This window comes from Somniosus microcephalus, chromosome 2, assembly GCF_052327205.1.
Source record: "Somniosus microcephalus isolate GS21.2 chromosome 2, FLI_Smic_1.0, whole genome shotgun sequence".
In the NCBI taxonomy this organism is placed as follows: Eukaryota; Metazoa; Chordata; class Chondrichthyes; order Squaliformes; family Somniosidae; genus Somniosus; species Somniosus microcephalus.
The window spans coordinates 10,490,924-10,518,479 of record NC_140988.1 but is presented as its reverse complement, the minus strand read 5'-3'; the positions used below and the strand labels follow the sequence as shown (position 1 = coordinate 10,518,479).

The window sequence follows — 27,556 nt, the reverse complement described above, 5'->3', positions numbered from 1 at the left end:
CCAGTGGCAACAGTTTCTCCTTATTTACTCTATCAAAGTCCTTCATAATTTTGAACGCCTCTATTAAACCTCCCTTTAACCTTCTCTGCTCCAAGGAGAACAATCCCAGCTTCTCTAATCTCGCCCCATAACTGAGGTCCCTCTTCCCTGGTACCATTCTAGTAAATCTCCTCTGCACCCGCTCCAAGGCCTTGACAGGTGCCAAAATTGGACACAATACTCCAGCTGAGGCCTAACCAGTGATTTCTAAAGGTTTAGCATGACTTTGTTGCTTTTGTCCTCTAGTAAATTAATGGCCTCGTCCCCATGATTTGGGACTGGGCCTGGTCCTGTCGGCTCAGGCGAGCTTGCAGTCCAGTCCCTTGCTGGTGGCGGAATCCGACCGGAATTTCAAGGCAACGATTGAGGAAAAACTTGCAGCGAGCGCAAATATTCCCGCTGAGTGAGAATCTTGCCTCCGAGAGAAAGTAGGCTTAAACGTAGTGTTATAAATCTCATCATTCATCAAGAAACTACTCATGAAATAACACTGGATGGCCAGCTGGTGGCGCCGCCCAAGGAGTATAAATACTCGGGCTTGCCCAGGGACATTTTGTAAGACAAGGAACTAGTGAAGTACAACTAGACCTCCATGTTCTGAAACAAGTTGATTAAAGCCTTGCTTTATACTCAAACCAAGCACGTAGTGAGTTTTATTACGTCACGTAGTCAATTCCGTTTGGCAAATCTTCCCTGTGTAAGTGGCCTGGTGTGTTGCGGAGACTCGGGTGGCACTAGATTTGACACTGGATTGTGCTGCATTAACCGATTGCAGACGAGCAATAGTGAGCCTCTCCAGTTGGCTTCACTGCTCCTGGGCAAGGGAGAGAGTGGGGTGGAAAGTTATTCAGGGTTTCTGCTCCCGAGGGCTTCCGAGCGAAACCAGCTGGAAATAATACGTATGTGGACCTTGGGTGGGCAGAGGATTAGGGTCAGATGTGATTGCCTTCTCCCTGTCCAAACAACTTCTGTCAGCATTCACTGTCCCGTCGGGTATTCCACTGGGAAGCTGCCAGCGCTGGAAACATTACTCAGCTTGGGCAATCAGAAGAGGAGGGGAGAGGATGAATGAAAGAGAAAATTGGGAGCGAGAAAACATGCAAAGAGAGTGGTTTTGATAGAGTAGACAGGGAGGGTCGGTAACCAGAGGACATTAATTTAAGAAAAAAAGCCACAGGGTCGGGAGATGAGAATTATTTTTACGCGGCGAGTTGTTGTGATCTGGAATGCGCTGCCTGAAAGGGCGGTGGAAGCAGAGTCAATAGTAACTTTCAAAAGGGGAATTGGATAAATACTTAAAAAGAAAACGTTTGCAGGGCGATGGGGAACGAGCGGGGGGGAGTGGGACTAATTGGAGAGCTCTTTCAAAGAGCTGGCACAGGCACTATGGGCCGAATGGCCTCATTCTGTGCTGTATCATTCTGTGATTTTACCATAAAGTGCCCCGCTAAAAGAATAGACCAAAGACGTTTACAGCGCAGAAGGCAGGGTCTCCAATGGCTGAGCGATTAAAATCAGGGAGGCTCAAGAGCCCAGAATTGAAGGAACACAGAGATCTCAGAGGGTTGTGGGGCTGGAGGAGATTACAGAGATAGGGAGGGCTGAGGCCTTGGAGGGATTTGAAAACAAGGATGAGAATTATTAAAATCAAGGTGTTGCTTAACCAGGAGCCAGTGTAGGTCAGCGAGCACAGGGGGTGATGGGTGAACGGGACTGGGTGTGAGTTAGGACACGGGGCAGTGAGCACAGGGGGTGATGGGCGAACGGGACTGGGTGTGAGTTAGGACACGGGACAGTGAGCACAGGGGGTGGTGGGTGAACGGGACTGGGTGTGAGTTAGGACACGGGGCAGTGAGCACGGGGTGATGGGCGAACGGGACTGGGTGTGAGTTAGGACACGGGGCAGTTAGCACAGGGGGTGATGGGCGAACGGGACTGGGTGCGAGTTGGGACACGGGGCAGTGAGCACGGGGTGATGGGTGAACGGGACTGGGTGTGAGTTAGGACACGGGGCAGTGAGCACAGGGGGTGATGGGTGAACGGGACTGGGTGTGAGTTAGGACACGGGGCAGTGAGCACAGGGTGTGATGGGCGAACGGGACTGGGTGTGAGTTGGGACACGGGGCAGTGAGCACAGGGGGTGATGGGCGAACGGGACTGGGTGCGAGTTAGGACACGGGGCAGTGAGCACAGGGGGTGATGGGTGAACGGGACTGGGTGTGAGTTAGGACACGGGGCAGTGAGCACAGGGGGTGATGGGTGAACGGGACTGGGTGTGAGTTAGGACACGGGGCAGTGAGCACACGGGGTGATGGGTGAACGGGACTTGGTGTGAGTTAGGACACGGGGCAGTGAGCACAGGGGGTGATGGGTGAACGGGACTTGGTGTGAGTTAGGACACGGGGCAGTGAGCACAGGGGGTGATGGGTGAACGGGACTTGGTGTGAGTTAGGACACGGGGCAGTGAGCACAGTGGGTGATGGGCGAACGGGACTGGGTGCGAGTTGGGACACGGGGCAGCCAAGTTTTGGATGGCCTCAAGTTTACGTAGGGTAGAACGTGGGAGGCCAGCCAGGAATGGGAATCTACACTGAACGCTTTCTATGGCAGTTAATGTCCCTTCTATAATGGGGCGCTCTAATTGTGGCCTAACCATTTCCTTGTTCAAATTTCTCATTACCTCTTCACTCTGAGCCCCTGTTCATATATCCCAGAATGCCACTCCACGGGACGTTTTGCGGCTCAGTTCTTGGCAGAGTTGGAGCAGATTATCCCCAAAACATCATCTGGTCTGTCCCCATGCCGGCCATTACTGAAAGCTTGCGTACGTGTTACATCTGCTGCAGCCACACTTTATTCAGTGCATATATTTTCAAGAATATTATTTGTCCTCATTTTATCTTGGTTTTAATAAATGAGAAACAGACGCAGTCAACTCTGTGGGTCATTATTTTTGGGGTCAGATCGTCCCACCCTTGTTCTGTTTATTTCTATATATGACCCTTGCCCTTTAATAACCATAATAACTTGCAATTATATAACGCCTTTAATGTAGTTACTAAACACCCCCCGGGAGTTTCGCAATGCAAGGCGATCATTTAGCAGTCAAGGGTAGAGTTCATCTATAAATGTAGTAAAAAAAATGTTGCAGCTACGTGACTTTCCTGCCAATACTTTTATCATTATAAATTCCTGTGGCCACATTTATACCGGGAACTGCCTGGTTTAAACTTGTTATACGGTAATCACGCCCGCCCCACACTGGTATGTTGGCCTTCATAGCATGAGGATTCGAGTACAGGAGCAAGGATGTCTTGCTGCAGTTGTACAGGGCCTTGGTGAGACCACACCTTGAGTATTGTGTGCAGTTTTGGTCACCTTATCTGAGGAAGGATGTTCTTGCCATGGAGGGAGTGCAGCGAAGATTCACCAGACTGATACCTGGGATGGCAGGAATGACGTATGAGGAGAGATTGGGTCGATTAGGCTTATATTCGCTCGAGTTTAGAAGAATGAGAGGGGATCTCATTGAAACTTATAAAATTCTAACAGGACTAGACAGACTAGATGCAGGAAAGATGTTCCTGATGGTCGGGGAGTCCAGAACCAGGGGTCACAGTCTAAAGATAAGGGGTAAGCCATTTAGGACAGAGATGAGGAGGAATTTCTTCACCCAGAGAGTGGTGAACCTGTGGAATTCTCTACCACAGAAGACAGTTGAGGCCAATTCATTAAATATATTCAAGAAGGAGTTAGATATACTTCTTAAGGCTAAAGGGATATGAGGAGAAAGCAGGGACAGGGTACTGAATTTGGATGATCAGCCATGATCTCATTAAATGAAGGAGCAGGCCTCGAGGGGCCGAATGGCCTACTCCTGCTCTGATCTTCTATGTTTCTATGAAGCACTGTAGCAGACGTGGCGAGTGCAGATAGGCAGTTCCCATTCCAGTTGTGGCCATGTGAATTTATCATGGCAATATAGATCGGGGTACAGTAGCGTAGTGGTTGTGTGATGGACCAGTAATCCTGAGGCATGGACTAATGACCCTGGAGACTTGAGTTCAAATCCCAGCACAGTAAATTCAATTCAATTAATTGAATAAATCTGGAATAAAAAACTAGTGACCATGATTGTCGTAAAAATCCATCTGGTTCACTCATGTCCTTTTAGGGAAGGAAATCTGCCGCCCTTACCCGGTCTGGCCGTTATGTGACTCCAGACCCACAGTTGACTCCTAACTGCCCTGTGCTGCTCTGTTGTATTCAAGAAGGCGGCTCACCACCACCTTCTCGAGGGCAATTAGGGATGGGCAATAAATGCCAGCCTTGCCAGACGCCCACATCCCATAAAAATGAATTAAATAAAAATATGACAGAGTGTATGTATGACTTTAACATGGAAACTGAATCACGTCTGCTCACCCTGGGGTCCAGTTATTCCCCTCGTCTCTAACGGAGGGTCACCAACTCTGGCTCGGCATATTCCTGGAAGGTTTTAATCAGGTGACTTCCAACCTCCAACCGGCCCGCCCAGTCAAACAGCCTTTCCCCTCCCCCCCCCCCCCCCCATCTCAAATATCTTGGTAATGAATGGAAAAAACCTTTTTTAACGCCCCTGTGATGTTTCTCCCGGGGTTTTTGCTGGCAGCGAGTGTCCAGGAGATTAATCTTCTATTCCTGGAGACTCCAGGGCCAATCCTGGAGGGTTGGCGACCCTGCTCTAACCCTGATTCACCTGAAAACTGCACCCGGTTTTCACTCCCAGTGTGCCGCTCTGAGGCGCGATCGACTGCCATTTCAAAATGGCCTTGCTTCTTTCAGTTGCACTTTCACTAAAAAGCATTTTTCCAAATTAGTTATTCTAGAAACATAGAAGATAGGAGCAGGAGTAGGCCATTCGGCCCTCGAGCCTGCTCCACCATTTAATGAGATCATAGCTGATCATCCAAATTCAGTACCCTGTCCCTGCTTTCTCCCCATATCCCTTGATCCCTTTGGCTTGAAGAAATATATCTAACTCCTTCTTGAATATATTTAATGAATTGGCCTCAACTGCCTTTTGTGGTAGAGAATTCCACAGGTTCACCACTCTCTGGGTGAAGAAATTCCTCCTCATCTCTGTCCTAATGGCTTACCTCTTATCCTTAGACTGTGACCCCTGGTTCTGGACTCCCCTGCCATTGGGAACATCCTTCATGCATCTAGTCTGTGTAGTACTGTTAGAATTTTATAAGTTTCAATGAGATCCCCTCTCATTCTTCTAAACTCCAGCGAATATAAGCCTAATCGACCCAATCTCTCCTCATACGTCATTCCTGCCATCCCATTTTTGCATGCTTTGGGGAACCTCATTTGGTGCTTGTGTTATGATCATCAGATGTCCTATTGTAGCCAACAGATTTAGCGCACATCATTGTTACGCGTAATGTTCGCACCTCCAATCGTCTATCAATTCATTGAATGTTAATAATTGATAAATTACTAATAAAGCGCTGGTTTAAACAAGGTGATAACTTCAGATCTGTCGCTATCTGAGCTTTGCAGTTGGGCGAGTGTGTTGTGACATCACTGTGTCCATGGTGTTGTCCCCCCTTCTCGCTCCACCGCCCCCCCATCCGCCCCCCGCCCCCCTCCCCGCGCTGCCCTTGTGTGTTCGAGGCAAGTGTGATAGTTTAAATAATGTTGGATAAAGGGTAAGGCGCCGAGAGCTGAGTAATCCAGTCTATCAAAGGCTTGCTGCAGATCGGTCCCAAGGGTCAAATTGGCTTTCAGAATGTATGAAATCTAATCCGTGCTATTGATTTTCTGCAATTCACTGGAGTATATTGGCTTTATTTTAGGTGCCAATCTTTCAGGTGACCTTGCAGCACTGATCGCTAAGTTCAAACCCAGTGGGACCTCACATGATCTTCAGCTAAACCTTAACAAATGAGGCAACAGCCTGAATGTCACAGCAGAGATGTCAATATTTCCCATCATTTAAGCAACGGAGAGCCTGACGTGAACCCAGAAGCAAAGCCCCCTATATTTCACTTTCTCCATTGCTCCCCACTCCCACGTTCTACCCTGCGTTGGTCATCCAAAGCTCGGCTGCCCCTGTGTCCTAACGCACACCAAGTCCCATTCACCCATCACTCCCTGTGCTCGCGGACCTACATTGGCTCCCGGTTAAGCAACGCCTCGATTTTAAAATCCTGATCCTTGTTTTCAAATACCTCCATGGCCTCGCCCCTCCCTATCTCTGTAATCTCCTCCAGCCCCACAACCCTCCGAGATATCTGCGCTCCTCTAATTCTGCCCCGTTGAGCATCCCCCGATTTTTAATCGCTCTACCATTGGTGGCCGTGCCTTCTGTTGCCGAGGCCCTAAGCTCTGGAATTCTCTCCCTAAATCTCTCTACCTCTCTTTCTTCCTTTAAGACACTCCTTAAAACCTAGCTCTTTGACCACGCTTTTGGTCATCTGCCCTAATTTATTCTTATGTGGCTCGGTGTCAACTTTTTTTGTTTTATAACACTCCTGCAAAGTACCTTGGGATGATTTACTAGGTTAAAGGTGCCGTATAAATACAAGTTGTTGTTGTTGTTGAATCCTGCCGCTGCTTTGAAGCAGTTTACAGGAGCTCAGTGCAATGACCCACGAGAGGCAGTGTCCCAACTCAACGAGTGGCTGATCTCAATGATGCCGCTGTCATGAAAAGAGCAGACTGAGGGCGTGACCTAGTAGAGGTTGACATAAGAAAACTACTAGGCACTTGGTCTAAGCGTTAATCAACTGTTTTACAACATGGAGGTCTAATTGTGTCCTTCACTAGTTCCTGTTAAGAATGTCCTGCGCAAGCTGGGCCCGTGCCCGAGCATTCATACTCTCGCTGGACAGCGCCACCCACAGGCTGCTCAGTATTATTTCATAAGTCTTTCTTTCATGAATGACTGATTCATGTCAGGGGTCTTGAAAATTATGAAGCAGTTTGATAGGGCAGATGCAGAGAAGATGTTTCCACTTGTCCGGGAGCCCAAAACTAGGAGACATAAATAAAGAGAGACAACAATAATTCCAATAAGAAATTCGGGAGAAACTTCTTTACCCAGAGAGTGGTTCGAATGTGGAACTCGGTACCATGTAGAGTAGTTGAGGCGAATAGCAGTTACATTTAATGGGAAGCTAGATAAACCCATGAGGGAAAAAGGAATAGAAAGATCTGCTGATAGGGTGAGATGAAGCAGATAAGCTGGGAGGAAATAGATTGGGAGGAGGCTCGTGCGGAACATAAACGCCGGCATAGATCAGTTGGGCCGAATAGCCTGTTTCTGTGCTGGAAATGCTATGTACGTATGTAATATGGGGAAGAGAGTCTGAGAGGAGACCAAACTCTCCGACAGAGAGCGATGGAAAATCACAGGGAGTGGTTGAGGTGAATAGCTTAGATGCTTTTAAGGAGAAGCTGGAGAAGTACATGAGAGAGAAAGGATTAGAAGGTTATGTTGATAGGGTGAGGCGACCTCACATGCTTCCTGGCAGTTAGTACAGGAGCCCGGGAAACGTTTGGCCTGCTGTGCTCTCTGGACTGGAAGTGTTGCGTGTGGAACTCAGAAACAAAAGATGATTGCAATGGGAGAAAAATAGAAGATTACTTGCCAAAACAAGATAAGCATTGGACCGATTAACATATTTTCCATTGGGAGAATATTTAGATCTGTAGTTGGCTCGGGTGAGAAGGCCAGTTATAAACCTCACATTCACAAGTAAGCAAGAACTGCTCACAGCACGACAAATACTACAACGTTGATGTTATATAGAATTTTACAGCACAGAAACAGGCCATTCGGCCCAACTGGTCCGTGCCGGTGTTTATGCTCCACACGAGCCTCCACCCGCCATACTTCATCTCACCCTATCAGCATATCCTGCTATTCCTTTCTCCCTCATGTACTTATCTAGCTTCCCCTTCAATGCATCTGCTATTCGCCTCAACCACTCAATGTGGTTGTGAGTTCCACATTCTAACCACTCTCTGAGTAAAGAAGTTTCTTCTGAAGTCCTTATTGAATTTATTGGTGACTATCTTGTATTTATGGCCCTTAGTTTTGGACTCCCTCCACAAGTGTAAACATCTTCTCTATGTCTTCATAATTTTGAACACCTCTGTTAAATCTCTCCTTAACCTCCTCTGCTCCAAGGAGAACAATCCCAGCTTCTCTAGTCTCTCCGGATAACTGAAGTCTCTCATCCCTGGTACTATTTTAGTAAATCTCCTCAGCACCCTCTCCAAGGTCTTGACATCCTTCCTAAAGTATTGACAGGATAATTTCTTCATAGTTCAGTAGGCTCATTTGTTTGAACATTGAGGATGCTTGTGGTTTTTTTTTTATGGTGTGGAGATGCCGGTGTTGGACTGGGGTGGACAAATGTAAGAAATCACACAACACCAGGTTATAGTCCAACAGCTTTATTTGAAATCACAAGCTTTCGGAGCGCTGCTCCTTCGTCAGGTGAAGTGGAGAGATGCATAAAAACACAGCTTATATAGTCAGAGAATAATGTCAGATGTTTACAGGTAATCTTTCTAACTGCCATTTATCACACCTCGGCAGAGAGATAATCACAGCAATCAAAGGTGTAAATGGTGTCCAAACAGGTCCGTCAGGAAAACATTACAAAGAACAATGAGGTGGGGTCACAAGGGGTCAAATGTTGCAGATGCTGGGGTCTGTATGAAAAACAAAAAAACAGACAAGAAACATTTTTTTTTGCTGAAAATCACAGCAGGTCCGGCCGCATCTGTGTGGAGAGAACAAGCCAACGACGACTCGAGTCTGGATGACCCTACGTTAGGTGGGGTTACATGTAGCGTGACATGAACCCAAGATCCCGGTTGAGGCCGTCCTCATTAGACATCAGCTGTGACTCAGTGGGTAGCGCTCTCGCCTCTGGGTCAGAAGGTTGTGGCTTCACAGTCCCCATTCCAGAGACTGGACCACACAATCTAGGCTGACACTCCAATGCAGTGCTGAGGGAGTGCTGCACTGTCGGAGGCGCCGTCTTTCGGATGAGACGTTAAACTGAGGCCCCGTCTGCTTTCTCAGGTGGACATAAAAGATCCCATGGCCACTATTCGAAAATGAGCAGGGGTGTTATCCCCGGTGTCCTGGCCAATATTTATCCCTCAAAAATCACTAAAACAGATTATCTGGTCATTTATCACATTGCTGTTTGTGGGAGCTTGCTGTGTGCAAATTGGCTGCCATGTTTCCTACATTACAACAGTGACTCCACTTCAACAGTACTTCATTGGCTGTAAAGCTCTTTGGGACATCCTGAAGTTGTGAATGGCGCTGTATAAATCCAAGACTTTCTGTTTTTAGGTTTCATCGCCGCTGACATCAAAGGAACAGGATCATGGACCCAGCTGTACCTGATCACCGACTACCATGAGAACGGATCCCTCTACGACTACTTAAAGTCCACGACTCTTGACACGAAGGCCATGCTGAAGCTGGCGTACTCAACAGTCAGCGGGCTGTGCCACTTGCACACGGAGATCTTTGGCACACAGGGAAAGCCGGCCATTGCCCATCGGGACCTGAAAAGCAAAAACATCTTGGTGAAGAAGAATGGAATGTGCTGCATCGCTGACTTGGGCCTGGCTGTCAAGTTTATCAGGTGAGTTATGTATCTTAAATGCCACAGGCCCTCAGAGTTTTTGTTTGGTGCCAATCTTGCACCTTTCTTTCCTCAAAACGCCAGCCTACTAGCTGGTGTACAGACCCACGGGTGCACCTTGTACCCCCTCTGCTACCTGTGACTATTATTTGATTCTTATATATGACCTAATAGAGGTCTTTAAAATTCTGAAAGGTTTTGATAGAGTACACAGAGAGAGAGAGAGAGAGAGAGAAAGCGAGAGTGTTTCCTCTTCTGGGAAAGAGGATTGATTGGGGAATGTCACTCAAAGGGTTGACGGTGGATAATCAATGGCAAACATTCAAAGACCGCATGGATGAACTACAGAATTTGTTCATCCCAGTTTGGCATAAAAATAAAACAAAAAAAGGTGACTCAACCGTGGCTAACAAGGGAAATTAGGGATAGCATAAGATCCAAGGAGAGGACATATAAATTGGCCAGAAAAAGCAGTAAACCTGAGGATTGGGAGCAGTTTAGGATTCAACAAAGGAGGACAAAGGGATTAATTAAGAAAGGGAAAATAGAATATGAGAGTAAGCTTTCAGGGAACATAAAAACTGACTGTAAAAGCTTTTGTAGATATGTGAAGAGAAAAAGATTGGTGAAGTCAAGCGTAGGTCCCTTGCAGTCAGAATCAGGGGAATTTATAATGGGGAACAAAGAAATGGCAGACCAATTAAATACATATTTTGGTTCTGTCTTCACAAAGGAGGACACAAATAACCTCCCAGAGATGTCGGGGAACATAGGGTCTGATGAAAGGGAGGAACAGAAAGAAATCAGTATTTGTAGGGAAATGGTGTTAGGGAAATTGATGGGATTGAAGGCCGATAAATCCCCAGGGCCTGATAATCTACATCCTAGGGTACTTAAGGAAGTGGCCCTAGAAATAGTAGATGCATTGCTGATCATCATCCAACATTCGATGGAATCTGGAACGGTACCCATGGATTGGAGGGTAGCTAATGTTACCCCACTATTCAAAAAAGGTGGTAGAGAGAAAATGGGGAATTACAGACCGGTAAGCCTGACATCGGTAGTGGGGAAAATGCTAGAGTCCATTATAAAAGATGTAATAGCAGAGCACTTGGAAAGCAGTGACAGGATCGGACAAAGTCAACATGGATTTACAAAAGGTAAATCGTGCTTGACTAATCTACTGGAAATTTTTGAGGATGTAACTGGTAAAATAGATAAGGGAGAACCAGTGGATGTGGAGTATTTGGACTTTCAGAAGGCTTTCAATAAGGTCCCGCATAAGAGATTAGCGTGTAAAGCTAAGGCACATGGGATTGGGGGCAAGGTATTGACTTGGATAGAGAACTGGTTGGCAGACAGAAAGCAAAGAGTTGGAATAAACGGGTCTTTTTCCGAGTGGCAGGCAGTGACTAGTGGGGTACCGCAGGGATCGGTCCTTGGACCCCAGCTATTCACAATATATATTAATGATCTAGACAAGGGAACTAGATGTAATATCTCCAAGTTTGCAGACGACACAAAGCTGGGTGGGCGTGTGTGCTGTGAGGAGGATGCCGAGAAACTACAGGATGATTTGGACAGGTTGGGTGATTGGGCAGAAGCATGGCAGATGCAATATAACGTGGATAAATGTGAGGTTATCCACTTTGGTGGCAAAAACAGGAAGGCAGATTATTATCTGAATGGCAATAGATTGGGAGAAGGGGAAGTGCAACGAGACCTGGGTGTCCTTGTGCACCAGTCGCTGAAGGTAAGTATTATGTCCGTGTATAATTGAGACACGGACAGCAGGAGTTGATCATAACAAGTCTTTACTGAATGGAGACAATCGGGAAACTGAAACTACAGAAGGCTGTTAGCGCCTTTTATACAGGGGTGGTCACTGCCGGTACTGCAGTCTGAGACCAGTTATTCCCTTAAAGGTACATACACAACAATTCCTCCCCTTTTAGATAAACAGTACGTAACATTCATTTAACAACTAAATAATAACTAATTACAATTACAATTACAGTTGCTAGATACATTGGTTGAGGTTAAGCAATTATAAGTTCAGTCTTTGAGGAGGCTTCCTGATTCTGTCTGGATAACGCCTCTTTGGGGTATTAGGTTCTTCTGGCGAGCTTGAGTCAGGATCAATGTCGTTGTTTGGTTCATCTGCTTCCAATATCACCGATTCTGCAATAGATGCAATTGGTACTTCGGTTTCATCGCCAGGTGTATCAGATCGTGGTGTGGAGTTGACGTTTTCCAGTGACTCTAGAATCTGGTCAGCATGGCGTCTTACAATACTCTCTCCAACGTCCACGGTATACATTAGAGGTCCTTGCCGTGTACAGATCGTTCCTGGCTGCCATTTCTCTGTGCGGTACTCCCGGGCAAAACTGGTTGGCCTATCTTAAAACTCCTGGTCGGCCTTTCATTCATATTCTGAAACTGCCTGTTCTCCACATCTCTTCGGACGTTTGGCTTAACCAAATCCAAGCGGCATCGTAGTCTTCGATTGAAGAACATCATGGCTGGAGTTTGGTTGGTAACCGCATGTGTCGCATTCCGGTAGGCAAACAAGAAGTTATCCACCTTGTGTTGTAGGGGTATATCTTCATTACACATTGCTTTGATAGCCTTCTTGAATGTTTGAACAAACCTCTCGGCCAATCCATTAGTGGCTGGATGATATGGGGCGGATGTGTAATGCTTAACACCATTGTTCTTTAAGAACCTCCGGAACTCTTCAGACACAAACTGTGGTCCATTGTCAGAGCAAATCTGTTCAGGCAGCCCATTTCTGGCGAATATGGTTCGTAAGACTGTGATAGTTTTTTCTGTGGTGGTTGAGGACATTTTTATTACCTCTGGCCACTTTGAATGTGCATCCACCGCAATTAAAAACATCGAGTCCATAAAGGGACCAGCAAAATCAACGTGCACCCTTTGCCATGGAGATGAGGGCCACTCCCATGGATGTAGAGGAGCTTGTGGTGGGGCGTTTTGGACCTTCTGGCATCCTGTACAGCTCTTGGTCATCTCTTCGATTTCTCTATCGATTCCCGGCCACCACACAAACGCTCTGGCTAAGTTCTTCATTTTTACCCCACCCAGATGACCCTCATGAAGCTCATTGAGCACTCTATCCGTCAATTTAGGTGGAATTACTACTCTGGATCCACACATCAAGGTCCCCCTGCACACTGACAGCTGTTCTCTTCTCGGCGAGAATGCTGGCAGCAGTGGTTCGCCATGTGCTGGCCATCCCTTCACCGTTAAATCATAGACCCAGGAGAGTGTCGGGTCATTTCATGTTTCCTTTTCTATGTTTGCATTCGTCACAGGGAGACATTCGACTATAGTCGAGTGGAATAACACCACTGGATCCACCGCCAGTTCTTCTTCCACCATCGGTAACGGTAGGCGCGACAATCCATCAGCATTCCCATGCTGTTTAGTTCCCTTGTACTCGATGTCATAGTGGTGTGCCCCTAGGAAAAGGGACCACCTCTGCAGCCGCTGTGCCGTCATTATCGGTACGCCCTTCTGAGGGTTGAAAATGGAGACGAGAGGTTGATGATCCGTTAGTAGAGTAAATTTCTGACCGTGCAGGTAGTGATTGAACTTCTTCACCCCCCACACCAGGCTGAGGGCCTCTCTGTCAATCTGAGCGTAGTTACGCTCGGCTGAAGTTAACGAGCAGGACGCAAAAGCTATCGGCCTCTCTGAACCATCAAGGAATTTATGTGACAGTACCGCCCCAATGCCGCAGGGAGACGCATCACACGCCAGCCTTATCGGCAGTGATGGGTTGTAGTGAGCCAATACTTTTCTTGAAGTGATTAGGTCCTTACTCTGCTGAAAGGCCCGCTTACATTTATCGCTCCATTTCCATGCTACTCCCGTTCGTAGTAGGGCGTTCAGTGGATGCAGAATTGTGGACAAATTCGGCAAAAACTTATGGTAGTAATTCACCAATCCGAGGAATGACCTCAGTTGTGACACATTTTCAGGCGCCGGAGCCATAACTACTGCTTCAATTTTGTCAGGGGACTTATGCAACCCCTCTTCATCAATCACGTGGCCACACTATGATATCTGTTTCTTAAAAAACTCGCACTTGGGGCGATTGGCTCGCAGCCCATGTTCACGTAGTCTAGTGAGCACCTGCTCTAGGTTGGCAAGGTGTTCACTGTCATCTTCACCTGTCACTAGGATGTCGTCTAAGTAACACTGAGTCCCCGGAATCCCTTGCAGGACTTGTTCCATCGCTCTTTGCCAGATCGCCGGAGCTGATGCTACTCCGAATACCAGTCGATTATACTGGTAAAGACCTTTGTGAGTGTTTATCGTGAGATACTTCCTAGAGGATTCTTCAACCTCCATCTGCAAATATGCTTGTGCTAGGTCAATTTTTGTAAAACGCTTCCCTCCAGATAGTGAGGCGAAGATATCTTCTATCCTTGGAAGAGGATATTGTACTGTGTGAAGGACTGGGTTCACCGTCACCTTGAAGTCCCCACAGATGCGAACCTTCCTTGGCTCCTCAGACTTATCGCTTAACGTTTTCTTCATGACAGGAACGATGGGTGTCGCCCACTCGCTCCAGTCTACCTTAGATAACACGTCTGCATGCTCCAGATTCTCCAGCTCTGCCTCGACGGCTGGGCGAATTGCATATGGTACCGGTCTTGCTTTGAAAAACTTGGGAATTGCATTCTCCTCTATTTTTATCGAGGCGGTTACGCCTTTAAGAGTGCCCAGTTCTTGTTGAAATACCTCTTTGGCGTCAGCTAAGATTGTTGACAATCGTCCAGGAGTGACGTCGTCCTCTTTTTTACCCGCCACCGTCAGTGCCTGAATGGAGTGCCAGTCTAAACTTATCTTTCTGATCCATTCACGTCCCAATAACGGTGGTCCACCATCTTGCCATCTTGCAGTATGTAGAGATACAATTTCCGTATTTTCTTGCCGTTGTATTCGACAGGCACTCTTATTTTTTCTCTGGGGTATACTTTTTGCCCCGTATACGTCCTCAAGACAATGGATGTCTCTCTCAAGGGTATGTGTGAGAATAGCCGCTCGTAGTCTCGTCGATTCATGACGGTTAGAGCTGATCCTGTATCCAATTCCATTTTGACTTGGGACCCTGCTATCGTGAGGGTGACCCAAATGGTTCGGTGATCCTCTTTTGCGATTACGTTGTGAAGTTTGAGACAGCTTAGTCTCTTGTTCCCGGATTCACTATCGCTCATCTGGTCTTCGGAACTACTGTCCGTCATCTTTTGTACTTTCCTGTACGGTTCCTTAGTAGCCTTTTTGTTGTCGTTGGTCTTCTTCCCAGACCTGCAAACTCGTGCAATGTGTCCCATCTTTCCGCATTGCCTGCATATTTTGTCCTTGGACCAGCAGTCCTTCTGGTCATGGTTTGTTCTGCCGCAGCGATAAAATTTTTCAAATCCCCGTGTCATTTCGTGGGTGCCGTATTCCTGTGGCTTTTGTTGTATTTCCGCAGCTCCCCTTGCTGCTGCTTCGTACGATACTGCCACGCTGAAAGCCTTATCTAGCGTCAGCTGTTTCTCTGAGAGTAACCTCTTCTGGGTTACTTCACTCAGGAGTCCACAGACAAATTTGTCCCGTAGGGTATCTGCCAGTCCTGCTCCGAACTGGCAGTGCTTTGATAGCTTGCGTAGTTCCGTAAGGTACTCGGCATTGCTCTCATCTTTATGCTGAGTTCTCCTGTGGAATTTAAATCTTTCTGCTATCAGCAGCGGTGCAGGGTTCAGGTGTTCCTGTAGGATAGCAACAATTTTGTTAAAACTCTTCGCCTTCGGTTTGGCTGCAGCAAGCAGTTCCCGCAATAGGCCGTACGTTCTTGCGCCCATTAATTTTAGCAGTACCGATGCCTTTTTCTCATCGGCTATTTCATTTGCCTCGCAATACACCTCGACTCTTTCCACATACGTGGTCCAGCCCTCTATTACATTATCAAAGGCAGTGATACAGCCAGTCTTCGGCATCTTAGAAATCGAAAATGGCGCCTCTCGCACTTTGCCTTCTTCCCCGATTTAACAAAATGGCGCCTCCCGCGCTTTGCCTTCTTCCCCGCTGGATTAAGATGGCGCCTCCCGCGCTTTGCCTTCTTCCCCGCTGTTGCTAGCGCTGCTTTCCGCGGTTTCCGTTGCATCCTGCAGCTCCTCGCGGCTTTCTGCGCGTTTAATATATATATATATATTTTTTTGTTATTTTATTATTTTCCCGTCGTGGAACAACCCTGTGGGACTCTTGCCTCCCTCTTCTCGGGTCTGTAAGCTGCCAGGCTTCGTAGCACCGGCCGCGCCCTGTGTGCTCCACCCTCTCTCTCTTCTTCCCGACAACGCTGCTCGGCCCCGTTGCAAGCCACCCGCTCGAGTTCTAGACCGCCGCAGCCCAGGAAGGATCAGTGTACTACCTGCCACCAGCCCAATTAGCTGAAGCACCGTCGACAGGAACCAAGCCCCGCTCTCGACAGCCTCTCCTGCAATCTTCAACTCCGCTGACTCAGGGGCGGATGCCCACGGTCGACGCCCGTTTCTACTGCTCCTTTCTTCCTTCTGGCCTCGGCCTCTGCTCACTTCACTTCAGGAATGGATCCCAGGAGGTGGTGCAGACTGTAGGTAAGTTCGTATCTGCTCGTCGCCAACATTATGTCCGTGTATAATTGAGACACGGACAGCAGGAGTTGATCATAACAAGTCTTTACTGAATGGAGACAATCGGGAAACTGAAACTACAGAGGGCTGCTAGTGCCTTTTATACAGGGGTGGTCACTGCTGGTACTGCAGTCTGAGACCAGTTATTCCCTTAAAGGTGTAAGGGGTCGTTTTAACGAGCTTGTGGTGTGCGAGATCGGTTTTTGATTTCACACTGCTCGTGAGCGGTTCCGAAGCGCTCCCCCCTCACCGGTTCTAGACACTGGGCTTATTGCCAGACCACCTTGATGTGTTGGCCCAACTTGTGACTCGGAAGACAAATGGATCAGGTGAGACAAGGTAAGTTTTAAATCAAAGGTATCTTTATTTTTAAGGAGAATAAAACATAGAGAAATGAAGAAACAATGCAGACAAAAATCATGAACACGCCTCTCAATGGGAACTAAAATTTAACACACAAGAGTTACTTTGACTATCATAATACATCAATTCTAGATCAGCGATATAATAAAACGGGGGTGGAGAAAGCGCACGGCACAACGAAGGATGAATAACACTCCCGAATTACAAAGCCCTTAATATTAAAAACCCTCCCGTCTCTACAGTATACCTCAACCAGATCAGCTAGGTGGAGTTGGGCCTTTATGCTCACCAGGGTTTTAAAAAACTGTCCTTGACCTTGGTGCTCCTGTATCGTCCGGGATCTCCAATCTTCCTTATGGGACCGGCTCCTGAACCTGCTCTCCTGCTCGAACTTGTAGGCCCTCCGTGCTCCTCGAACCATAATCGAACCTCTCCACTCGCTCTGCTTTTGACCTCGTGTCTGTGTGAAACTGTCTTTTTGTCTCTTTTCCCCCAACAGTTATACTGTTTTCTTGCTCTTATCTTGGCGCCAAATCAGGGGTTTTCTTTTGTTAAAGTAATGGGCAGGCTGCTTTGACAAAAGCGGGTACTTTATTTTAATGTCTTGTAAATGAAACTAATGGGATCTGTCCTGTGTCCCTCTGAGTTTGGTACAGATAATAGGTTTTGTCTGTGCTCTGTGATTTCAAAGATGGGTTTGCGTTTTGCTAGCAATTAACACACCTTGAGGTGTAAATACTTTTGTTTTGACTTCGTTACTACTGTAACCATTTTACCATATCAATTGCAGTCAGTTCTGGAATCTTCTAATCGGTGGTGACTCAGGTTTCTGTAAGATACTGCAGTGGTATGTCCTTCTGAAATGAGTCATGTGATCTGCCAACTCCATCTTGTGTTCATAAAATGTGGCCATTTCAGGGGTTTTACAATGTGGACTGTATTTTCCTGGATTTTTGCGAATCCTACAAAGGTACATACACAACAGTAAGCATGCAGGTGCAGCAGGCGGTTAAGAAGGCAAATGGTATGTTGGCCTTCGTAGCGAGAGGGTTTGAGTACAGGAACAAGGATGTCTTGCTGCAGGGCCTTGGTGAGACCACATCTTGAGTATTGTGTGCAGTTTTGGTCGCCTTATCTGAGGAAGGATGTTCTTGCCATTGGAAGGAGTTCAGCGAAGATTCACCAGGCTGATACCTGGGATGGCAGGAATGACGTATGAGGAGAGATTGGGTCGATTGGGCTTGTACTCGCTGGAGTTTAGGAGAATGAGAGGGGATCTCATGGAAACTTATAAAATTCTGACAGGACTGGACAGACTAGATGCAGGAAGGATGTTCCCGATGGTCGGGGAGTCCAGAACTTGGGGTCACAGTCTAAGGATAAGGGGTAAGCCATTTAGGACAGAAATGAGGAGGAATTTCTTCACCCAGAGAGTGGTGAACCTGTGGAATTCTCTGCCACAGAAGGCAGTAGAGGCCAATTCATTAAATATATTCAAGAAGGAGTTGGATATATTTCTTAAGGCTAAAGGGATCAAGGGACAGGGTACTGAATTTGGATGATCAGCCATGATCGCATTGAATGGTGGAGCAGGCTCGAGGGGCCGAATGGCCTACTCCTGCTCCTATCTTCTATGTTTCTAAAACCAGAGGCCATCAATATCAGATAGTCACCAAGAAATCAACTAGGGGATTCAGAAGAAACTTCTTTAGGCAGAGAGTGGTGAGAATGTGGAACTCGCTACCACAGGGAGTGGTTGAAGCAAATAGTATGGATGCATTTAAGGGGAAACTAGATAAGCACATGAGGGAGAAGAGAACAGCGGGTTATGTTGACAGAGTTAGGTGAGAAAGCATGATAGGAGTGGAGCATAAATGCCAGCATAGTCTGGTTGGGCTGAATGGCCTGTTTCGGTGCTGTATATTCTATGTAATTATTCAGTGGGCCTTTCGACCATGAAGGGCATCACAGTGGAACCTGACGTCTGCAACCATGACAATCAGGGGCTGGATCACTGGTCAAGTTTCACTTCCCTAACCCTGGGGCCCAGGAAACACATTCTAGTCCCCCAACCAAGACCTGGGCTGAGATCTTTCAACACACTGGAGACGGAACCCGAGATCCTCCCAGTCCGTGTGGCTCAGCCACTCACTGGATCAATCTGCCATTCAGAGGAGCCTCGCGTGTATGATACAGGAGTACTCCCCCAAGCGAAAACTATCAGCGGAAATAGTAGTTAAATTCTGGGTTAATTGCGTAATTGTCAGAGCCACAGACCTAGGGATTTTAAACTTGAAAGAATAATCTTCTTTCCTTTCCCAAGTTCAATCTCCTTGCACTGAACTTCTTGCCAAGAGGGAGAACCCCTCCCGCAGGAAATTCCCAGTGGGAGTGTGAATCGGGTGGGGAGTCCAGTTCAGAGAGCACAGGAACTAAACATTCCCTGGGCTCCTGTACCAGCTGCCAGGAAACGTGCGAGCTCACCTCAGAACGGGGGAACCAACTGATTTTCCATCGCTCTCTGTTGGAGAGTTTGGTCTCCCCTCAGACTCTCTTCCCCATATTCTGTTCATACATAGAGTTTAGAGCACAGAAACAGGCCATTCGGCCCAACTGGCCAGTGTTTATGCTCCACACGAGCCTTCCCTCCCTGTTTCCTCTAACCCTATCAGTGTATCATAGAATAGTACAGCACAGGAGGAGGCCATTTGGCCCATTGAGTCTGTGCCGGCTCTTTCGATGAGCAATCCAGTTAGTCCCACGCCCCCGATCTTTCCCCTTAACCCTGCAATTTTTTTCTCCTTCAAGTATTTATCCACTTCTCTTTTGAAAGCTACTACAGCAAACTCTCGTTTAAACGGCACCTAAATATCCGGAAACCTCTATTAACCGGCAAAATGCAGGAGTAGGTTCAGGTAAGTTTTACTGTATATTAGTGGCCGTATAACCTGGGTTCCTGCACCTGTGGCCGTGTAACAGGGACTCCTGGATCTGTGGCCGTGTAACCGGTATACTCTATAATGTGGCTCTCGTACCTTGGTAGGTATACCTCTCCGTTATCCGGAATTTTGAATCAACCGGCACCATCCCGGTGCCGGATACCAAAGAGTTTCCTGTATTGAATCTGTATCCACCCTATCAGGCAGCGTGTTCCTAATCCTAACCACGCACTGTGTAAAAAAAGTTGTTCCTCATGTCGGCATTCAATTCATCCTTCTATTCCTTTCTCCCTCGTGTAATGATCTACCTTCTCCTTAACACCACTGACACTAAAGTGAGACCTCCTTCTCCAAGAAGTCACCAAGCCCTTTGTCAGGTCAGATTTCTGATTCTGAATTCAGTCTACATTGACACTATAACTACAGTTAGAATGGGTATACGCCTGACGCGCTTCTCCTAGTTATACTGTGATTTGGACGCTTGGCATTGTTTCGAACAAATTGATTAAATCTGCCGTAAAGAGGGACATCTTTATAAAAAATAAAAAAAATTGTCATTGAGCAATGTCATGAGAGGTGAACCAGGGGAAATGAAGAGGCTTAACTCTCTCCCCCTTCCTCCACAGTGACACCAATGAAGTGGACATACCTCTCAACACCAGGGTGGGCACCAAGCGTTACATGGCTCCAGAAGTGCTGGATGAAAGTCTCAACCGGAACCATTTCCAATCGTACATCATGGCAGACATGTACAGCTTTGGTCTGATCCTCTGGGAGATAGCTCGACGTTGCGTATCTGTAGGTAAGGCTGTCCCGTGTCACCTGTTGAATTGGTATCGGGACACAGGTTGCCCAGAGAGAGTCCGTGGAGATTTTTGTTAGACAACAACAACAACTTGTATTTAAGCAGCGCCATTAACATAGTAAAACATCCCAAGGCGCTTCACAGGAATGATTATCAAACAAAATTTGACTCCAAGCCACATAAGCTTGGTCAAAGAACTAGGTTATCAGGAGTGCTTTAAAGGAGGAGAGAGAGAGAGGCGGAGAGGCTTAGGGAGGGAATTCCAGCGCTCGGGGCCCAGGCAGCTGAAGGCACGGCTGCCAATGGTGGAGCGATTAAAATCGGGGATTCTCAAGAGGCCAGAATTGGAGGAGCTCAGAGATCTCGGAGGTTTGTAGGGCTGGAGGAGGTTGCAGAGATAGGGAGGGGCACGAGCCCATGGAGGGTTTTGAAAACAATGATGAGAATTTTAAAATCGAGGCATTGCCGGTATTGAGGATTACAGAACCAAGACGGGTAGACAGAGTTAAGATACAGATCAGCCATAATCTAATTGAATGGCGGAACAGGTTCAATGGGCCTACTCATGTTCCCTATGATTATTTAATTTGTTTTTTCATTCAGTTTATTTGCAATGAATTGTGCAAACTACTTGAGGGAAGGGGTGGGGGGGTGCGGGTGACCAATGTTGCCCCATTCATCCGCTTCTGAATGTAATAAACACAGAGAACAGGTTCTGACTTTGAGAGCAATATTGCGCGTCAGCAGTTCGCGAATGCAGCCGTTGATAAAAGTTGATGGCCGCGGTCACGTGAGTTTGTGCTTCCTCAGCCGGGCACGCCATTCAAGCCATAAAATGCCCGACCCAGCGGTAAAAACAGGAGCAGAGTTCAGAGTTGTTTTTTTTAAAAACGGGTGTGTGTGTGCGTTGGGGGATCGAGTCTCGCCTTGTAAGCTCGCTGAGAGAGGGGGAGAGGCGAGCAGAGCCTTGCCCAGCAGATGAAGCTAATTGCAGGGCTGCGTCGGGCATTTTGCGGCTCGCAGTTCGCGACTGATGAGGACCAGCAGCGAGGAAATCAATAAACAGCTCGTTGCTAACTAAGTCACAGCTGTAAAAATGTCACATGCCCATTTTTATTTGGACGCGAATGTGCATGGTGGGCCAAGGCCACCCAACAAGGCAACCTCCTGTCTTCACAGTGACAAATATAAACGATTCCAGTAACTGATGTGTATTTTTAAGATGCGTGTTCCAATGCCAAGTTGCTGCTTGAAATGCCTAGAAGCTGGCGGTCTGGCCCAGCCTAGTGGCACACGCCACACTCTGTGCTGACAGGATATCAATTCCTGGTTATGTCTCACACAGGGTGCCTTCCCATTGCCCCTTTAAGATAAAAAATATGTGGAAGCATCCCTCTCTTGCACACGAGTCGGGATCACTCTGTGCTCCCGCTTCAGTAACCCAGTGAGAACTGCAGCCAGGCTGTTGAGAGGAGTTCCACCAGGGGTTGGGGGAAGGGAGAGCTGAGCCACACCTGTTCCTAAGTCTGTTCTGAACAGTTGGTTACAAACCGAGGTTGGCCTAACCTTGGGAGCGGGCCGCCCTTGCCAAGGGGATTTTGTCGTGTGTGTGAAACACTGAGGGGACGGTGGAATTTCAGGGGCTTGTACTGAGATAAAATGCATCTTGCGCTTTGCCAATGCTGTGTACGTTTCTGTCTGCAGGCATTGTTGAAGAATACCAGCTCCCGTACCATGACTTGGTGCCCAGCGACCCGTCCTTCGAAGATATGAGGGAAGTTGTGTGCATCAAGCGGCTGAGACCATCGTTCCCCAATCGATGGACCAGTGACGAGGTAAGGCGCATGCTTGTTAAAGACTAGTATTAGGTGGGTGACTGGTGCAACAGGGCAGTGCGTCGTCCAGTCATCTCGGGAACCAGAATTCGAATCCACCCCATACTGATGGATGGAAATACGAACATACAAACAGTGACAGACCGGTAAAGACCCTCTGGTCCATCGAGCCTGTCCCACACACCTTGTGCATCACAGTATATAGACTCTCCACCCCACCCGAAACCATGTGATCTCCTGGGAGAGGCGAAAAACCGGATTAAAAAAAACCCAAACCAATTGGGGGGGAAAAAAATCTGTGAAATTGCTCTCCGACCCATCTAGGCGATTGAAACTAGTCCAGGAGCTCACCCTAGCCCTGAATTCCCTGCAGTACCCACCTTCTGTAAGAGGGGATCTCCATCCCAGCCAGAAACAGGTCCAGCTCTCGCTGGAAGGAATTCAGTGAATCAGTGTCCACCCCACGAGACGACAGCCTGTTCCAGAGGTCCACTGTTCTCTGGGAAAAGAACCACCTCCTGACATCTAACCTAGATCTTGCCTTATACAACTTAAAATTGTGACCCCTGGTCCTCCCTAACCTATTTAATTGGAACAAATTGTCAACTGGAACACAATCTATTCCTTTCATCATCTTATAAACCTCAATCAGATCACCCCTAAAAGCCTACCCTTCTCTAAAGTGTAGAGACCCAACTCTTTTAGCCTATCTTGGTAACTAAGATGCATTTTAACTGGAAATTAGTCCAGTGGCTCCTCCTCTATAAATCCGCCTCTTTGCTAGGTATCAGCATCCTTCGCAAAAAATCCTGACCGCCCCACCTTCCTTTTGTAGCTGATATTGTAAACGCCACACTCTCCTCAGACACTGTCCACTCCACACTGGCATCTTAAAAAAAAAACCTACCCTGGATCCTGCTAACTACTGCCTCATCTACAACCTCCCTTTCCTCCACAATGTCCTTGTCATCCTCAGTTCCCTGCCCACCTATCCCACAACTCCTTGTTTGTATCCTTCCAACTAGGCTTCCACCATTCCCACAGCATCGAAATGGCCCAAGTCACGAACAACGTTCTTTGCGGCGGTAAACGTGGTGCGTTTTCCCTCCTTGACGTCTCTGAAGTCTTCCGCATGGTTGACCACACCTCCGTTATCCAGCTCCACTTGGTTCCACTCTCCAATCATAGCCAGAGAATCTCTACCAATGGCTTCTCCTCCCACCTCCGCACCTACACCTCACAAATTCCCCAAGGATCCATTCTTGACCTCCCTCATCTGCCGACATGGGGTCAGTTTCCACATGCATGCCGATGACACCCAGCTCTACCTCTCCCGTCTCCCTCACTACCTCTGTGCTCTCGGATTACTTGTCCGACATGCAGTCTTGGATGAGGTGTAGCTTCCCCCAGTTAAATACTGGGAAGACCGAAGCCATTGTATTCGGTCCGCATCACTAACTCTGTACCCCTGCCATCGATTACAACTCCTCACTAGCCACTGTCTCAGGCTGAAGAAAATAGCATATAACCTCTGTGGCTTGTTTGACCCCAAGCTGTGCTTCCAACCCTATTGCACTCCACCACAAAACCCACCTCCGTAACATTGCCTCCACCCCTACCTCAGCTCATCTGCATCTGACCTCACCTACCTTTGTCACCTCCAGACTTGATTACTCCAGTGCTCGCCTGGCCAATCTCCCATTTTCTATCCTCCATAACCTTCAGCTCATCTAAATCTTCGCTGTCAGTATCCTATCCCATACCAGGCCCTGTTCACTAATCACACCATTCTTTGCTTCCAGTCTCCTAACAGTTCACATTTGTTTTCAAATCACTCCACAGCCTCCCTCTTTCTGCAACCTCCTCCAGCACCCCCTCCCAAAACTCTGACACTGGCCTGTGGGGCATGCCCTGCCTTCACTCTGCAATTGGCGGTCATGCCTTGAGCCACCCACGTCCTACTCTCTGGAATTAATACCCTAAACTCCTCCACTGCTCCAGCTTCCTCTCCTCCTTTAAGACCCTCCTTAAAACCCATCTCTTTGACAAAGCTTTTTTCATCCCTCCTAATTGGTTTGACATCCATTTTCTCATAACTATGTGAAGCATTGTGGGACTTTTTTTCTACATAGTAAAACATCCCAAGGCGCTTCACAGGAGCGATTATCAAACACAATTTGACACCGAGCCACATAAGGAGATATTTGGACAGGTGAGCAACAGTTTGGTCAAAGAGGAAGGTTTTAAGGAGCGTCTTAAAGGAGGAGAGGTTTAGGGAGGGAATTCCAGAGCTTAGGGCCCAGGCAGCTGAAGGTACGGCCGCCAATGGTGGAGTGATGGAAATCGGGGGATGCGCAAGAGACCAGATTTGGAGGAGCACAGAGATCTCGGAGGTTTGTAGGGCTGGAGGAGGTTACAGAGATAGGGAGGGACCAGGCCATGGAGGGAGTTGAACACAAGGATTTCAGTTATGTTAGGCAATTGCCACATAATATTAGTTTGTTGAAGGAAATGTCGGAGCTGCAAAACGGATTAGAACTGCCAATTTGCTTTTGCTCCTTCCTCTTTGCTTGGTCTTCACTGATGCTTTGTGTGTCTGCGTGTGTTTGTTTCCACAGTGCTTGAGACAAATGGGGAAAGTTATGACTGAATGCTGGGCCCACAACCCGGCTTCCCGGCTAACGGCCCTTCGAGTGAAGAAAACCTTGGCCAAAATGTCCGAGTCACAAGACATCAAGCTCTGATGCAACGCCCAGAACTCCGCTCAGTCCTAGAGACCCTCGCGCAGCACGAAACCCATGACAAGCTGGGAGCGTGGACGGGCTTTCGACCCTTTTCAAACTACCTTTTTTTAAAAAAAAAAAGTCGTCTCAATCGCAACCGCCGTTGAGTTGGCTGATTAACGAGGGAGCAACGCACTGTCCGAACCACCGGAAATGGCAAAAAGGAGCATCGGCCGGCTTTTTTTTTTTGCTTGCATAGTGTAAAAAAGCAACAGGTATTCAGAGTTTAATGCAAAGGAGGTTGCATGCTTGCTTTCTGTGAAAGCTGCTCACTTGTTTGTTTTTTTAAAAGAAATATTATGCATTGAGAGACTCCAACGCCAACTCCAACCTGACTCGAATTGTGCATAAGCTGACTGGGTTGCTCAAACTGTGAACACCGAGTGTATCTAAAAACAAAGCTGCTTTTGTGTTTCACTGTCCTGAGCTTTTGAGAAAACGGGGACGAGGCACCATTGCCTGACTGAACGCCGAGACTCGGTGCCGTAACACGCGTGCGTTACTAGATAATCTTCCCAGCAGCTTTAGTGGAGTTTGACACCTTCGGCTCCATCGCGGAATCACATTTGTTTTTTTTCCTTTGAACACGTGCGTGGGTATTTTTTTGATAAAGGGCGGTGGGAGGCTCTCTTGACGAGAATGTGGCGCATGTCAACAAGGAAGGTAAGGCACTGACAGAAACCCACAGCGGTTTGTGGATGGGGTTGTACTGTGTTCACCTGAATTGGGCAGCCATTTGAAACCATCTTTGGCTGGTCGGATTATTTTGCATAATCATGGTTGGAAAACAGAGCTGATCGACATAAGATCTTAAGAAATAGGAGCAGGAGTCGGCCATTCGGCCCCCTCGAGCCTGCTCGCCATTCAATAAGATCATGGCTGACCTTCTACCTCAACTCCACTTTCCCGCCCAATCTCCATATCCCTCGGCCGCCATTTCACCGACCGAGGTGGGTCCAGGGTCGGTGTCGCGGTCCAGCCCGCACTCTCCGAGTGATTTTCCGTTAATTGGACTTGTTAAGCCCGCCCTGCTAGGTTCCCGGCCAATTAAACGGAAGCAGGTCTGATGATGTCATTTGATGATGCGTTGTCAGCCGGTTTCCTTAAAGGGGCCATGTCCGCATTCATTTTGACCGTTGTGCTGTCAGTGTGCTACAGCACTGAGGTGCTGCAAACACTGACTCGCACTGCACAAAGGTGCACGGCTGCACCCAGGCTTTCCCATGACTCCCTCCAAATGCTTATGGAGGGAGTCACAGCATGCAGGGAGGTTCTCTTCCCTTCCCATGGGTAGCAGAGACCTCCCCAGGACACCAACGCAGCCTGGTTGCACATTGCACAGGAGGGCAAAAGCAAGGATGTCGTCAGGAGGACCTGGCTGCAGTGGCGCAAACCTTTCAATGACCTCAGTAGATCACGAAACGTTACTGCAAAGCCACACTCAACCTCATCCTGCTGTGCCACTCATCACATCCCCATCACTGCCTTCCCTACCCTACTCCTGCACATCCTTACTCACACCAACTTACCTTACACCTCCACCCATCCCTCTCTATCTACATTATCACTTCCCCATCTCACTAGCCACGCCTCACACTCACCCTCATCCTAGTCCAGTCATACCAACTAACAACACACAAGGGTAGGCACTTGGGTGTTTTATGAAATGTTCATGTAAACTTTCTGTTAATGTGTGTCAAACATTGAAATCTTTATTTTCAACACTTTGGAAGCGTCTTAGTGAGTTGCAGTGAATGTTGAGACATAACCCCCCCCCTCCAATTGTGATGAGTGTGAAATGAATGGCTTGGACATTGTAGGGATGCTTTATGGTGTTTGTGTGGGGTGGTGTCAACCTGGCGCATCATGTGGCAGCCAGGGTGTACAGCGTCAAGTGAAGTAAATCTGGCCATGGTGAGGCCATCCCTGGACTCCCGGGCAGCAATGTGGTCGGGTGCTGATGTCCTGTGTCCTGTGCAGCATCAGGTGATTGTGGAGAAGGTTGTTGTTGTTGGTGTGCCTGGTGATGTTGGTGTTGGGGCTGATTGTGGTGGGATTCAGAGGACCAAGGTGAGATTTTTTCAAGGGCACAGATGTTGCTGGAATAGATGGCAGCTGAAGTTGAGATGACAGAAGCAATCTGTCACTGGTGAGAGAGCTCCAAGGAGGTGACAGTGGATAGAGAGTTTACTTCAAACATTTCCAAACTGCATAAAGCTCAAAAGTGTCTTCCAAGTCCTGAAGGCTCAAGCTTCTGACATTGGAAAGTGACCAGCTGTGAAATGGTAGCTTTTATCCCACTTTTGCAGCTGTCACCTATTCACAGCAATGGGGAGAGAGAGAGAACCCGACCTGACGTGATCTCCGAATGACGTGAACCTTGTTAAAAAAGTGGTAAAATAGAAATAGGCTGGCAAAATAGTAGTTAACAAGCATTTAACTAT

General features: G+C 47.6%; 1 protein-coding gene across 5 annotated transcripts in view; it reads left to right on the top strand.

Annotated features, from left to right (window-relative positions):
* The window catches only part of bmpr1ba (bone morphogenetic protein receptor, type IBa), a 561,149-nt gene extending 534,313 nt beyond the window's left edge, over positions 1–26,836 (top strand). For all 5 annotated transcript variants that reach the window (XM_086006493.1, XM_086006489.1, XM_086006502.1 and 2 more), the window contains 4 exons: positions 9,407–9,704; positions 20,316–20,491; positions 22,199–22,329; positions 24,948–26,836. In XM_086006493.1, coding sequence (XP_085862619.1) covers positions 9,407–9,704; positions 20,316–20,491; positions 22,199–22,329; positions 24,948–25,073 — 731 coding nt within the window. In that variant the 3' untranslated portion in view covers positions 25,074–26,836. The remainder of the gene's footprint in view (positions 1–9,406; positions 9,705–20,315; positions 20,492–22,198; positions 22,330–24,947) is intronic.
* The last annotated feature ends 720 nt before the right edge of the window (positions 26,837–27,556 follow it).